This window comes from Stylophora pistillata, chromosome 2, assembly GCF_964205215.1.
Source record: "Stylophora pistillata chromosome 2, jaStyPist1.2, whole genome shotgun sequence".
Taxonomy (NCBI): domain Eukaryota; kingdom Metazoa; phylum Cnidaria; class Anthozoa; order Scleractinia; family Pocilloporidae; genus Stylophora; species Stylophora pistillata.
Window position 1 is genome coordinate 52,422,832 of NC_142520.1, and position 15,301 is coordinate 52,438,132.

The window sequence follows — 15,301 nt, forward strand, 5'->3', positions numbered from 1 at the left end:
GAGGTCATATAAGATTCTATCACTTCTAAAGCATCATGAATTTTGGGTATGCTCCTACTAATTTATAATGATAAATTCATTGCCATGGCATGACCCAGAAGTATAACCTATGAAAATAATTTCAACTTGAAAAGAAATGTCTGACTTATCTTTGAAATTGGAGGTAAACTAACCATGATAACGTCGTGCACGCTGATTACAATCTATTCAGGATTCTCAAATGAAGAGCATTAAGGAGAGCGATAGAAAATTTGAATCAGAGAAGGAAACAAATTACAACGACTGGTAATACCTGGCTCGTTCTTTTCACGAACCACTTTTCCAGCCCACAGAAAGGACGTACTTCATCCCAAAGTTCTCTGGTACAGATAGCTGCTTGGCCTTCATTTGCATCAATGAGATGGAAGCAGTTCTCGTGTGTGCAAGTGGTTTTTATGTGGTCCGAGCATGCTCGACGTGGTCCTTCTGTCCCTTGATGGCAGTAAGGACATGCAACACACAGCCTGTACTGCAGACCCCTCAGGTATGGCAGTTCTAGTGACAAATTCTGTAGGGTGTCTTCGATAAATTTACGCACAACAGTTGCTAGTTCAGCTGTGTTCTGTCCTACAACCAGATGAGTTTGTTTCTTTTGTCTCAAGATTACCTTCACAAATCCTGTTTGACAAATGAGGACAAAATCATGAATATCTTCCCCAATGATGAAACATGCTCCATTTTGGTACAGAATGGGTTGATGCGTGGGCCATTTCTTAGCACACCAACGAATAGATCGTGAGACAAGCTGTAAGAAGAGACCATGAGGAACAAAGCCATGGACAAACAGGAGATACAATGGACAGGGATCCGTTGATGAAGGCTTCATTTCAAATAGTCTGTCAGGTGGACGCTTCAGTTGAGCTGGTACAAAGTACTTCACATCAGTTGGGGAAACTGAGAACTTAGCAATCAAACCAAATCGCTCCATCATGTCTAAGATGTCTTCTTTGATGATTCCCTGTCCAATAAAGCTGGAGAACACATGATCGACATGTTCGATGCTGAGGATGCCACTTCCTTCAAGTTCGTGCCAGTACTTAGCATGTAGAGAATTCTATAAAATATATAAAAATGAACAATTGAACATTAGGAAAGGCCACTTAATGTTCTTTGAATTTTTTCCTCGTGCATGGACAAAAACTAAAAAAAGTTTATTTCTATCAATGCATCAAAATGGTGGGAAATTAAATCCCTAACGAGCAAATTTGTATCTTGGCTTATAAGAGGTGTATACTAGTTGTTTAATCACCAAAACAGAGGCCGATAGCCCATTTCTTTATAGTCCTGGTGCTCATCGATCCTTTCATATGATAATAAGTTTTCATTCACATGCAAATTAAACTCATTTTCACAAGAATGGTCGAGCGCAAGGCCTCGTTTTGAAAACAAGGCCAAGAGTAATTCGGAAAAGGGCTATTAGTGCAGGAAAAAGAAGTATTCACTTCTTTGAAAACAATTAGCAAATCAATGCAAGTCTCTTGCAAGTTATGAGCTGAAAAGCTGCAAAAGGTACATGACTGAAATAATTTGTGGTCCACAATTTGAAAAGATTTTAGAGTCACACTCTTAGTTTTCTGTTAGTCTTAATTGTTGAACAACATTTTCCAAGTAAGGTAGCCTTTCTCAAAACAGAAATTTATTTTCTACCTGTTTATTGAAAGGTGGTATGGTTATCAGCTGTTTAAACAGATCAATCAACCACTGAGTCTTCAGTACAACGGTGCTGCGGTGCTTGATTATCATCCCCAGGCCATGGTAAAAACTGATCATGGAGTCAAACTCTTTTACATCTTCCATGAAACACTCTTTCCTTGCATAGTGCTCAAGTTGTCGCAGATTTCTGTGATAAATCTGTTTAGCCACCAAAGCTTCAATCACTTTTTCAAACAGAAACCACCTAGAAAGCAACAAAATACCTACAATGTATTATATGGCATAAAATTGGGTCTTAAATTCAGTCAGACATGCATGCTGGTGTTTAAAGTCCTTAAGTGCTAATACATGAAATGCCTCATACTATCTGCAGCTAAAACAGACATGATTATTTTTAGCAACATTCAAAGTCAATTCCAAGAACTGTGCCTAACTAATCCCGGTTAGCTCAATAAATAGAGCGCTGGACTGTTGTGTGGGAGGTAGAGGGTTCGAGCCCCCCCAGGTCTTAAAATAATTGAGAAGAATTTGCTACCTTTCTATAACATCAAATAATGGTTAGATATTCTAGTCTTCTCAGATAGGGAGGAATAAATGAAGTTCCCATCTCCTGTAGGGTTAGGGGTAGGAGACATTCATTTCCCACGCACGAGATTACTGTGTGATGGATGTCCTCCCCTGGGGTGGGATGGGTGGGTTTACAGGGCCCACAGTAATTGGTGCAAGCTGTTGCGGTGTCCCTGCCAGTCGGTAAAGCTAAATAAATCATAAATCATAAATGAATCATAAATCAATATCAATCACATCTTCTTATCTTTTAGAATTATAACATTGTCATAATGACACAAATTTAAATTTTGTTTGTCTGCACTGAAACAACTGCTGTGTATTTGTACAATCTATAGTTTTGGGTCATTCCACAGTATTTTGCATGTCACGGAGGGGACAATTCAGACGAGAATATCATGGATAGCTCCTCAGCTTAATATAATTCAGTTCACTGAGGACTTCTGATGGATATAGAACAGCTAATGATTGTTTAAATCAAACTATTTCCAAACGACGTCTTCCACATTTGGGGGGAATTAGTCATTTATTTAGATTGTCACGGAGAGGACCAGAGAAACTATGAAAACTGAAAGTTAAAATTTAATCTCAGATTTCTGTGAATGAATAACGGCAGCAACAATAATTGAGTACAGAGTTTATTTAGATGTTAATCATCAATAAAACTGCCTTAAATGGAAAAGGCCTTCCTCCTCTCTTACATTGTACAGGAACAGTAAGTGCTCGTGGTTATCATCACGGAGGGGACTGTCACGGAGGGGACTGTCACGGAGGGGACCTTTTGTCCAATAGGCAGCAGTGATCAATTTGAACCAATTTGAACCAATTTTCCAGCCTTAATATGAGTTTACAGCCCCAGTTTAGATATTCTTTAAAGCTTGACCACATCAAAAAGGTTGGCTGTTGTACGTGTCGTCAATCCTTTAAAGACATTTAATTTATGGCTGGAAAGTTGTGTCATGCTGTTTGTTCATATGATACAACACATTTCTTAAAAAAACCTTCATGCTTTTTCATTTTTTAGTTTTTATTTGGAAACTTTAGGTTCATGTAAAGTACTCAAGATAACACCAATGGTTCAATGGTGCATACAAAAACTTCAATCTTTCTCTGTATTTCTTTGTCCTCTCTTAAGAACTCATTTCAGCTCTAAAGCAACTGCCAGTGCTGTGGTGATCATGCTCAGAGCCTACAATCCCAGAATCCTTTACTTTTTGTTCATGTATTAGTTATGAAAAGTGCAACTCTTTCTTTGACTGTAAAAATGTTCTACTCACATCCACTTTTGACCTAAATTACTTGAATCTTAAACTTAATAGTTAAATTAATTTCTCTTTTAAGTGAGGAGAGTATAGTTTGTTGCATTGCATTTATCTTCAGTGGCAGTTAATTTTTCCTCATTAGTGATGTCCCCTCTGTGACAGTAATGTCCCCTCTGTGACAGAAAAGTCCCCTCTGTGACAGAAGTTCCCCTCCATGACATTTTTATCCTTTTAAAGTAATTAAAAGGAAAAAGAAGAGGGAGAAACTCTTTACCACTTTTGAGTTTGTCAGCCCATACTTCAATAATTAACAGAAGTTTCTGCAGTTATCCCCATTTATTTTAGAAAGATCATAATTTTTGTGGGTATTTTTGTCACGGAGGGGACAATTCAATGTTGGACAAAGCATTACATCTCTTCCGCACAAAGCCAAGAAACAAATTTAATAACATAGGAACTCTGGGTAAACAACTTAATGTCCTGACAGTTATTATTAGATTTCTTCTCAAGACAGATCTACAGTATTTATTTAGTGTATGTCCCCTCCGTGACAGCTTTTTTGGTATCAAGGTTAATTTATGATAATTTATGACACAAAATTACAGTGCTGACATCTCAAAAGTATCATTTTATACAAATTTGGCATTTAACCAGTACAGAAATAGAGCTTAATAGTCCTTTTAGTCAATTTTATTTCTTAAAGCTTTATGTCCAAAATACTGTGGAATTACCCTTTTGCAAATTTTGATGTACCCACAATTTAATCTAGTGGTGGAAGGATATTTTTTAGTACTTACCTGCACATATAATTATGCTAAATACACTGTGTACAATTGAAAAACGTTAGCATGGCTGATTTGAGGAAAAAAATCGATTTTGAAGTGCATGAACTGGGGTTTTTCCGAATAAATTGTGTTTTTTACTTACCTCACTGGTATCTTCTCTCCCATATAAGGCTCCTGCTTCAACACCTTCAGGATTGTGTTCTGTAATTCACTTATACCGTCTACTTTTCCTTCTTGCTCTGCAGGATATATTATTTAGAAAGGGAATTCAAAGCATAATGCAACACAGAAACATGCATTCTACAATGAGCATAGTATGATAGCATAGACTTGTATAATTGCAGAGATTTTATGGATGACAACTTAGCTAAAATAACAATCTCTTTAGATCCCCACATTTTAGCTCTTCTGTTCCCTATAATTACTCCATACTCTGAAATTAATGGCTCCATCAGCAAAAATTAATTTGACTGTATTTGATGTTGCCAGTATATTCAGAATATAGAGTACCTGAAAGCTTAAAGGAGAATGCAGGTATAAAAAAAAAAGAACAACAACTCTGACTTTTTTCCACTACAAGTCCTAACTCATTCAGCCATGGTAGTATCTTTTAATACCTCTACAACTCCCACGAAAATGTTCTGTGTCTCTATCCAATTGCAATTAAATTTATAATGAAGCATGACACAGCTCCTGAATTGCAACAATGTAATAAGTCAGATAATAATTATTGTATGCTCAATGCTTGTCAACCATCTGCCACATGGGCTAGCGCTTTTGGTTACAAAAATTGCTAAAAATCAAGTGTTCTTGAAATTCATCCAAAGACAAGCTATTATGCAATTATTAAGTCTACAATTACTGCAAGTAACCTATGGACAAGGATACAAAATGAAATCATATATCTTACCTGTTTTATCTATCCCTATCTGCATTCCAATCATCTGGATAAATGTTTTCATCAAATTAGGCCTCTGAGTGTTGTCAATGCAGAATAAGGGTTTGACCACATGCTTCTCATATTCCATACCAGAAATTCTCTTCTGAATTTGTTTCTTTATTGCTACAATGTCTTCAACTGGTTTGTCAGCATGTGTGCCAACAATGAACACTGGGGGACGCAGGTAGGGCAGCTTGTGTTGTGCATCATCATCTGTGTCATCATTGGCCAGGGAAACACTGTGTACTGTAGCCAACCATGAGAGCAAATTCTCCATGTTTGTTTCATTGTTAGGGTTTTCCAATTTCACATCATTACTCCCTTGTCTCATGCAGGGCTCAGCTGGGGCATCCAAAGCCTTGCTGAGATTGTGCACCAATATGTATAGTGCCCGCTGTGATAGGAAGATAGGATGGCTGGCATAGTACAGGTGCTGCCCTGCAAAGTCCCAAACATCCATTGTAACATAGGATTCTTCTGAGAGTAAGGCACTTTTGATGGGTTTGCCTTTGGCATACTCCAACCACTGATAAACATGCTCCTCAGTATCAGGCAGTTGAGAAACATCAATCATCACATCAGGCTCAGCTTGCACGTTTTCATCTTTACATTCAGTAGAATGCTCATTGCCATTGTTTGGAAGAATTTCTGTGAAACATTCATCCTCCTCAACCTGAATGGACAATTAAATGAAACATTATGATTACTTAAGTGTATATAATTATGTATTCAAAACTTGACGTTATGAACAGGCTGCTAAATTGTAAAAAATTATGATCACCTCAGTCTAGAATAATGTTAAGGGGCAAGTTTCTAAAAAAACTGTTGTAATGTTTTGGTGAGGGGGGTATAACAAGATAACTTGGTTTACCAACTGAGTTGAAGTTGTAAATTGGCTACTGTAGAGAGTTCTGAAGCTGACATCTCAAGTGTAAGAGCCTTTAGACAGAGAGAAACTTAATTGCATAGAATAAGACATTGAAGAGCAAATCCTCGCACCCTGGAAATAGTCAACTCAGACCAAGAAATGTTTGTTGAGACTGAAGTTTCATAAGCATTAGCATAACATACATTCATTAAAGCTCCTCTCTAAGGATTTTATAGCCAAAATGTAAAAAGAGTTATGAAAACATTATATCAGAGAATAAAAAATAATTACAACTAAAAATTTATATATAATTGGAGAAAAAAATCTCAAGTTTCCTTTAAGTTAAGAGAAGACACCAATGGAAAACCAATTGAAGAATGGAAAAATCAAAAGATGCCCGGGTAAAAGTTTTGCATGTATGCCTTCATCCAAGATGTTTAAACAAAAATTACTTGCAGTTCTTTTTTACCTGATGTGTAAATAAAATTTAGTCTCATCTAAACTTTTGTGAAAACATCCAAAACAAACAGACTGTTTCAGACACAATTCTGAATGTAAGAAATTTAGAATTTTAATACAGAAGAGAATTTTAAAAAATAGCAAGTTGTAATCCTATTCATTCTCTTTAAAAACAAATATTTCTCAAAAGGCTAACTTGGCTGATTTCCTCCCTTCTCCTCCTTTTATAAAATTCTCAGCATTTTTATTAAACTCTCAAACCTGCTTTGACTTGAAAACACCTTCAACTTCATCTTCTAATTTCAGTTCTCCTTCTTTGGTTGTCTCTTCCTTTAAAAATTGAGAAATATCTGCTCCACACATTCTGCCAACCACAATCTTTGCTACATCTTTTGAACATTCAACCAGTCCTGGTTTACTCTCCTTGGTCAACTGCCAGTTCTTGACAGCTTGGTCAACATCAATTTCACACTTTGAAGGATCCACTTCAATCCCCTCAGTACTCTGTTCTTTAGGGTCAAATGGAAGGCCTAAAAGACTCTTCTTCAGACTGGTTTTACCGGCGCGATCCTGACCAACCAGTATAACACGACCACGGTAAACTTGTACATATCCATCTTTTAAAGCCTCTACATAAGCCAACTGTGCTGCTGGTCCTTGCGCTCTTTGTCTATCCACACGGTCTAATTAAAAAAGTCATCATGATTGAGCCAAAGGAAAAAGGCTAATCAGAGGAAGTTGTAATTATTATAGTAACCCTAAAGGAAAAGCAATTTCTGCTTTTATAAGTTTCAAACACAATCTGAAAAAGGCCTGATAAGTCAGTTTAATTACATGTCCTTTCTGCATAAAGTTAGAAACTATGCTAGTATATACATGTAAAAATTTTTGCATCGTTGAGTTAGGTAAACACAATGACTATTATAAACTGACTCAATGAAATGAAACATTAAGAGTAAATTGATTTTAATGTGACTGATCAAACTAAACAAAGGCAATAATTGATGTCAATTCTGCCAAATGGTGTTTGGAAAACAGAAAGAAAAATCACATTCCCAAAACGTAGCAATTGATAGATTCTAAAATATTACAAGGACAGCATAAATTACGGTGTAACAATTATCAGAATTACTCCTGACCAGTTAAGACAAAAGTTTTATTCTCAATAACCTAAACTCTCATTTTAAAATCATATTAGTCCATAAATTCTTTATGATAAGCTAAATGTTGTTACATTCCTAATAACTTCCAATAAAATAAAGCAAAAATTATGGAGTTACAACTTACAGTACTATATATTCCTGGATGAGAAATGATTTGTAATAAACTTAATTCTTCCTTTTAAAATTAAAATCAAATAAACAGAAAGCAAAAATTACAACAGCAATTCCTACAACTGTGAAATAGTTTGCAATAAACTTCTTAAATTCCAATCAACTGGAAAGAAAAAATTACAACTTACAATAATCCCTTACTGTAAAATGATTTGTAATAAACTTTATCCCTCCTCAATTCCCTATCAAATTATAGTACACTGTAGTTCAACTTAACCTTCAATGTCAGCCAAGTCGTTAAAATAAACCTTTCAAAATATAACTAAAACTTCCAGTACAAATGTCATGTATTTCCAAAGTGATGCAACCTTTGTTCGATCATACAGTATAACTGTGACAGCATTTACTTCATTATTCTTCTCAGGATTTATTATAAAACTATAATCAGCTGCCTGTAATTATCAGTAACAAGCAGCATAACCACTTGCAAGTCAACCATTAGAACCAATTTAGTAAATAATGCACATGTCACAACATTAATGTGAAGAGGAGTTTCTTTTACTCACCTGGGACTTCTGAATGTAATGGGTGAATCTTATCCTTTAGCTCCATAACACTTCTCATTCCTTCAACTGTAAAAGGATTCCCTCCCACAGACAAAACATTGAGTTTCTTCAGCTCTTTTATAGCTGGACTCAACACAGTCAACTGATTGTAACTCAGATCCAGTTTCTCCAGCTCCACCATCTCCCCAATAGCATCAGGGATGCTGGTTAGATTGTTATGTAAGAGGTTCAGCAGTCTGAGTTTCTTCAGCTGTTTTATAGCTGGACTCAACACAGTCAACTGGTTGCCACTCAGCCACAGTTCCTCCAGCTCCACCATCTCCCCAATAGCATCAGGGATGCTGGTTAGATTGTTACATAAGATGTACAGCCGTCTGAGTTTCTTCAGCTGTTTTATAGCTGGACTCAACACAGTCAACTGGTTGTTACTCAGCCACAGTTCCTCCAGCTCCACCATCTCCCAAATAGCATCAGGGATGCTGGTTAGATTGTTAGATGAGATGTTCAGCCATCTGAGTTTCTTCAGCTGTTTTATAGCTGGACTCAACACAGTCAACTGGTTGAAACTCAGCACCAGCATCTCCAGCTCCACCATCTCCCCAATAGCATCAGGGATGGTGGTTAGATTGTTGTATGAGATGTCCAGCAGTCCAAGTTTCTTCAGCTGTTTTATAGCTGGACTCAACACAGTCAACTGGTTGTGACTCAGCCCCAGTCTCACCAGCTCCACCATCTCCCCAATACCATCAGGGATGCTGGTTAGTTTGTTATATGAGATGTCCAGCGCTCTGAGTTTCTTCATCTGAGTCAAACTTGTAGGGAATATGGACAGCTGATTTGCTCTCACATCAAGACTCGTAAGATTCTTTAGTTTTCCAAGATTTTCAGGTACTGTTGTAAGTTTATTCTTTGACAGGTCAAGTTCCTCCAACTCAGTCAATTCAAACAAAGCTGCAGGCAATTCATGCAAACTTTGCTCACTGAGATCTAAACTCTTTCCTCCGAAAGATGTTAACATCTTTCTTCTTAACTCTTCTTTAGAAAGAAATTCCATTTCATTCATGGGAAACTGTCACAACAAAAATAAAAGCTGTCATTAAAGGTGAGTAACTTAAACTAACTTGCTTTGGCATTATAACCATTCAACCAAAAATGGAAAAAAAGAGGTTTATAATTTAACTTCTACTAAACCAAACTAATGAGTTATATTTTATTCCTCTAAGTACAATCTTTGGAAGCCATCCACCCTTCAGTGTTCTTTTAAACACTCTGAGTAAACACTGCTTATTTGTAAAAAGCTCTAGTTATTTATTTTCATGTCAGACATTTTGACATTGACATTAGTCTCACTGTATAATTTTTTTTGTCAAAAATAAACAACTGCTTGCGTTATACATGTTAACAACAAGGCTATTACAAACAAGAAAATACTTCAATTTTAAAACAGAGTTTTCCTGACTCTTTAAAAACAACATGAAGATTACTTTTATTGTAAAGGTTAATATCTAACAGGAAAGAAATCATTAGTGCAAATCTATGGTTGGTTATGTTTTGATGTGATAACCTTAAACAGTTGTAATATAAACCAAAACATGAATGATTTCCAAGCTGAAAATATTCAAACCAAGTGGCTATTTCCAGACCTGTTATTTCATTTTATCCTCTGTAAGTTGTTTTCATTTGCAATTGACACAGAAAATTACTCAGAAGATGGTCCTGCAGGTTCTTTAACAGAAACTGATTTCATAAGTCCTTCTCTCTGACATAATTCATTGTTTGGAATACGAAAAAAATAGAATGAGAGCCTTGTTTTTGTTTAATTTTTGTTTTTTTTTTGTTTTTTTCTTTTTTTTAAGAGTTTGTCACCCAGCATGATGCTTTTGAGACAACAATTTTCAATTTGATACATCTTGCATGAGATCTAGGTCAGCAAAAGTTGATGTACACATTATGCCATGTAATGATGTGGTTGATGCAATAAACAATTTAATTACAAAGAGTAAAGAAAACTGATAATAATTTTTTGTTTATGTTTAAAGTAGAACTAAGAAGGGAACCAGCTTCACAAAGGTACATGATGAACTTGCTTGGAAGCCTCTCAGCATCAGGAGAGAACTACATACATTGCACCAATTTTACAAAATAGTCAAGAATCTTGCTCCACATTATTCAACTGAGCTATCGCCTAAACTGTCAAGTGGATACAAATATTTTCGTCTTAAATCAAGAGAAAACTTCACTCAATTTCCTTGTAGAAAATTCTACATTTCAAAAGTCTTTTTTCTCCACCCATTATCACTGGCTAGAATTGTCTGCACCTAGTTGTCCCAAACTCTGTATCTCTTCCCACTTTGAGATCAAACCTGGTAAATTCTCTTTCTGAATACTGACACTAAGTTATACGATTGTTCTGTTACATGGCATGGATCTGTTGATCACACCTACCTCAGACTGGGTTTCTATTGTCTTTGAGAATATCTCTTGAAAATTAATAGCTGTGCATCACCTACATACTTCCCAGTGCAACTTTGACTCTGAATTACTGAAATACTCTTTCTTGTTTTTTTTCTTAGCTACACTGAGCTCAACGTAATGTCCTAATTCTACCTCTGCTGCAAATATTCTAGGTGAAGCATGGTCACTGAGCAGCCATGCATTAGGAAACTAGATTTGTATTGTATGGTATTGAGTCTGTAAATTACAAGGTCAACTGTGGTTTTTTTCACAAAGTACAAAGTTTGATAATTAATACTAATGGCTTCTCAGAGGCCATTATTTGATTGTTTAAATAATAAACCCCTCTAGTTTTGTAGGTTTAACTCATTGTTATTGCCAATGAAGGGTTGTTTGTGTGTCTGTTTGTCTGTGCGTGGATAAATTAGATAAAAATTTATAATATTGTAATCCCCTCCTTAAGCCTAGGTGATTTTGGGGAAAACAATGAAAAATGTGCTTAACCCATTAACGTCCAGTGCGCCCGTATGCGCCCATGGGGACCCACACCCTTTCTACGCCCTGTGACGTCATCAATTTTAACTCTGGAGCACGAATTCGAGCATGTACTTGAACGGGTTGAAAATATCTTGCAGACGATACCAGAATGAGCGCAATTGAGTGGAGGAGATTGGAGAAATAGCCAAAAAACCGTGTCACTTTGACTGGAAAATCTGCACGGAGATCATCTTTCACTACCCACCTACCTTTCCGAGCATGTGCTTTGAAAATAATGAGTAGTTTCTGAAAAATCTCTACACCAAAATGAAGCCTACTCAATTTCCAGCAAGTGAGGAGAAACTTTAGGCAAGGAGAGGGGAAAAAAAGGGCAGGAGAAAGAGAGAAAAGTAGAAGTTGTAAGTGGGGCGTGACTTTTCAACCCAAAAACTATGTCGAAATTTTGCTCTCTGCGCGTGCCCGAGATTTTCAGGCCGCCATTTTGCATTTGGATCGAAAAGCCGTCGAGTGCACGAGCTGTCAAGTGGTTTTTGGTAAGTTCGAGCCTTTAAAACCCCAACAGTGACCCGAAATCTGCTGGACTAGCTTCAAAACACAGTTTTCCACAAAAGCTGCGGCCATTAATGGGTTAATTAAAAAAAATTAATAAATAAATAAATTCAACACTCACTGGAAATATTGCATTTATCATGTCAAGTTTACACACTATGGTATGTTGATTGAAAGCTCTAAGCAAACAGGTTTTTCATAGTAAGTCCAATGTATAATAATCAAAGATATTGAACACAAACAGGGAAGTATTTGTTGCTTTCGCAAACAAGAAACAACAGGCTAAATACTGGAATCACAATTTTTTGGCTTGAAATGCACATTCAAGTATGCTGTGGTTTCTACATCTTATACAACAAAAGATTGTTAATAAATCAAAAATGACTGAGTTCAAGAGTTTCTAAGACTTTGACATACCTTTTCACTTGTGAATTACCAAAGCAGAAAGCAAGCAAGTATCAAATACTAAGTGACATTATAACGGCATGAAGATCATATAATCATGCCAACACTTAGTTACTTTAAAGACCTTGGCGGTTGCGAATACATTTCTAACTTGTATCTGATAAAATTAAATGAAGTACAATCCGGGAAATCAAGCGAAAATTTTGTTATCAGTTTAAATGCTCTCATTACTTGTTGTGAATACTAATCGACGTCCAACAACTACAAGACAGATAACGATTACACCTAATTGACGTCAACACGATCAGAAACAGTTTCTCTGGTGCATTCCAATTCCAATATTGTTCCGTTATATTGCTATCATAACTTAAAATCACTGTTTTCCTCTTGCTGTTGCTTGGAGTTTCTACTTGAACTCGTCTGTTACAGAACATTGACTGATTCCTGCAAGATCGTATGACGAAAGTGCTCTGCATTTGACGAGTGTCGTTAAAGTATGAACAACAGATCAGAACCCAGCAAACTTAGAATACAAAGGGAAAGAAAGAGTATTGGAGATACCAGAGAATTAGATTAACCTGACGGGAAATGACGGCAAAAACACTTGAGGGGAAATGACTTCAGTTGTATTATCTTTGTTCGCATTTCAGGAGTCTAGTGAGGCTACGCTTTACACAAATAGGCTAAATTCTCATCTGTGTTGAACATAATACTTATGTCTCAGCAAAGTGAACAACAAGTGCGGCGAATTATGACGAAATCAAAGACAGACGGTGAACTATTTAGCTGTTCGGCTGCTAGTAGACACTCCCTAACTCACAAGCGAGGTTCGATTTACATCACAATGCTTCTCACATGTCATGCAACCACGCGTTGACGAGTAGATTTAAGGATGGGTTTAGTTAGTAGACTACTTTGATACTAATTGAGTCCGCATGAAAGTGGTTAATTTCGAGCCAATTGGCTGTGCATTTTATTGCGTGAACTTCACATTATTGGATATTGTATGAATGCACTCAACTAGTCAGATTTGTTGTGGTGAGTCTAAACTATAATAATCAAAGCCCTTGAGTAGGAACAGGGAAGTATTTGTTGTTTTCATAAACAAGAGACAACTGGCCAAATACTGGAATTGAAATTTTTTGGCTTAAAATGCATATTACACGTATGCTGTGGTTTCATTGTTGTATCAACAAAGATTGTTAGTGAATAACAAATATCTGAGTTCATCTACATAATTTTATTAAAGTTGGTAACACCTTGAGGGGTATCACACCAACTATAAAAAAAAAAAGAAAAAAAAAATTTGAAAACTAGGAAACTGTTAAAAAATTTAAAGTTTAAAAGGTTTCTAAAAAAAAAGCAATCGTATTTTTCGCCCTTCACGTAATCCAGCAATTTCTCAATAAAATGGGAGTGATATTTAAAGAGCTTTCCCTAATTTTTTGAAGATTTCGATTTCCACGAACGCGTAGGGGAAGAGCAATTTCTTAGTCATTAAATAGCTCACTTGTGCTAAAGGTTATTCTAAATCATGTGATCATGCATCTGAGAAATTCCTGAATATCAAATATTTGCTTGCGCTCGACCATTGAAACCAAACATCTTTATGTTGAAATCAGGTAAATACCATGGAAATCAATGAGATTAACAACATCAATTCAAACAGGTTACCTCGAAAAACATTTTGAACCGTGGAGTGTAAATTTACCAAAGTATTCGGATCTGAGACGCCCGATGATAATGCAAGTATTTAATCTTTGACTTGCATATTTCCTCGAAACTCTAACGGAATCTCCCCCCAAAAGCTTCCCCTTAAACAGAAAATCTTATTTTATGATCAGCTCTTTCCTTTGCCTGTTAACCTGATATTTTTACTTCAAAGCCTCTGAAACAGAAGACAAATCGATGATCGCACTTTCGAATTATCGTAAAGAACATCTTGAATGTGAAAGAACACTACAAGCCCCTCACTGAGGAATGCTGCATACAAACGGTATCGCTTATCATGCTTAGTACAAGCGAGGATCCAAACTACAAATCTCTTACCTGAAAAGAGGGTAAACTTGGCAGGAAACGGCGGCGAAATCTGTTATAAACTGTGCTCGGTGACTCTCAAGCTTAAATTGAAAGCTGCACCCAGTAAGCAGAGAAGCATTCTGTCTGCGCATGCACATGATTTGAGTTTCGATGAGTTTAGCCGCTGGTGCGCGCCCTCACAGACTCCAGCTTTTCTTAACTGACACGAAGTTGTGTGCAATGGCGGTGCAAGCAAAATTGTTTTTCGATTGCAAGTGTGTGCACTAATTTTTATCGTAAACGTGACAGAAAGTGTAAAAAGCTCGAAGCATGGGTGTATAATTTGCGGGAACAAGTCTCAGAAAACTCCATTTCGTGGTGTACACAGGTAGTCAAACGCCGACTTAGAAGCTTATTTTGGTTTCCTCGAGACAACATCGGGAGACATTTGTGAAGCCTGCAGAAAGGCTCTCCAACAGTGCAGAAGCAATGGGAAGACATTTCATCGCGTTAGTGTTTTCTCGCGTTTAATTTCTCTTAAATCACCTACAGTTGTGATGCTGAAATAAAGATTGAATGCTGCCCCGTGCAGCCAGAGCCACAGAAGTGTTATCTTTTCATTGATATTGCCAAACTTAGTTTGTAAACAAGTCAACGAAAATGTAAAACAAACATTTTCAGTGGGCTTGAAGAGTAGAATCCTTCTAAAATTTGGTATTTATCATTTGTTCAAAGTATGTTCAGTCGAATCTCAACCAACCCGGACGAGTTCCGAAGAGAAAAGGACCAGTCATGTCAGTGTCAGGTTCTGAGTGTGTAGCTAGTGTCTTAGCTAGTGCAGATAATGCTAGGGAGATGGTAGTTATACCAAAGGAGACCTATTTTAAAATGGAGGAAAATTTGAAGATTTTGTCGCAAAGTAAGTAAAATCGCTTGCTTGGTCTACCTTTGAATTCCACTTTC

General features: G+C 36.6%; 1 protein-coding gene across 1 annotated transcript in view; it reads right to left on the reverse strand.

Annotated features, from left to right (window-relative positions):
* LOC111320252 (uncharacterized) overlaps nt 1–14,464 on the reverse strand; it is a 24,504-nt gene extending 10,040 nt beyond the window's left edge. The window contains exons 1-7 of the mRNA XM_088750453.1: nt 14,369–14,464; nt 8,414–9,482; nt 6,835–7,256; nt 5,217–5,919; nt 4,449–4,545; nt 1,687–1,936; nt 293–1,093 (exon numbers count right to left, since the gene is read on the reverse strand). Of these exons, the coding sequence (XP_088606579.1) occupies nt 293–1,093; nt 1,687–1,936; nt 4,449–4,545; nt 5,217–5,919; nt 6,835–7,256; nt 8,414–9,476 (3,336 nt within the window). The 5' untranslated portion in view covers nt 9,477–9,482; nt 14,369–14,464. The remainder of the gene's footprint in view (nt 1–292; nt 1,094–1,686; nt 1,937–4,448; nt 4,546–5,216; nt 5,920–6,834; nt 7,257–8,413; nt 9,483–14,368) is intronic.
* Nucleotides 14,465–15,301: the final 837 nt, after the last annotated feature.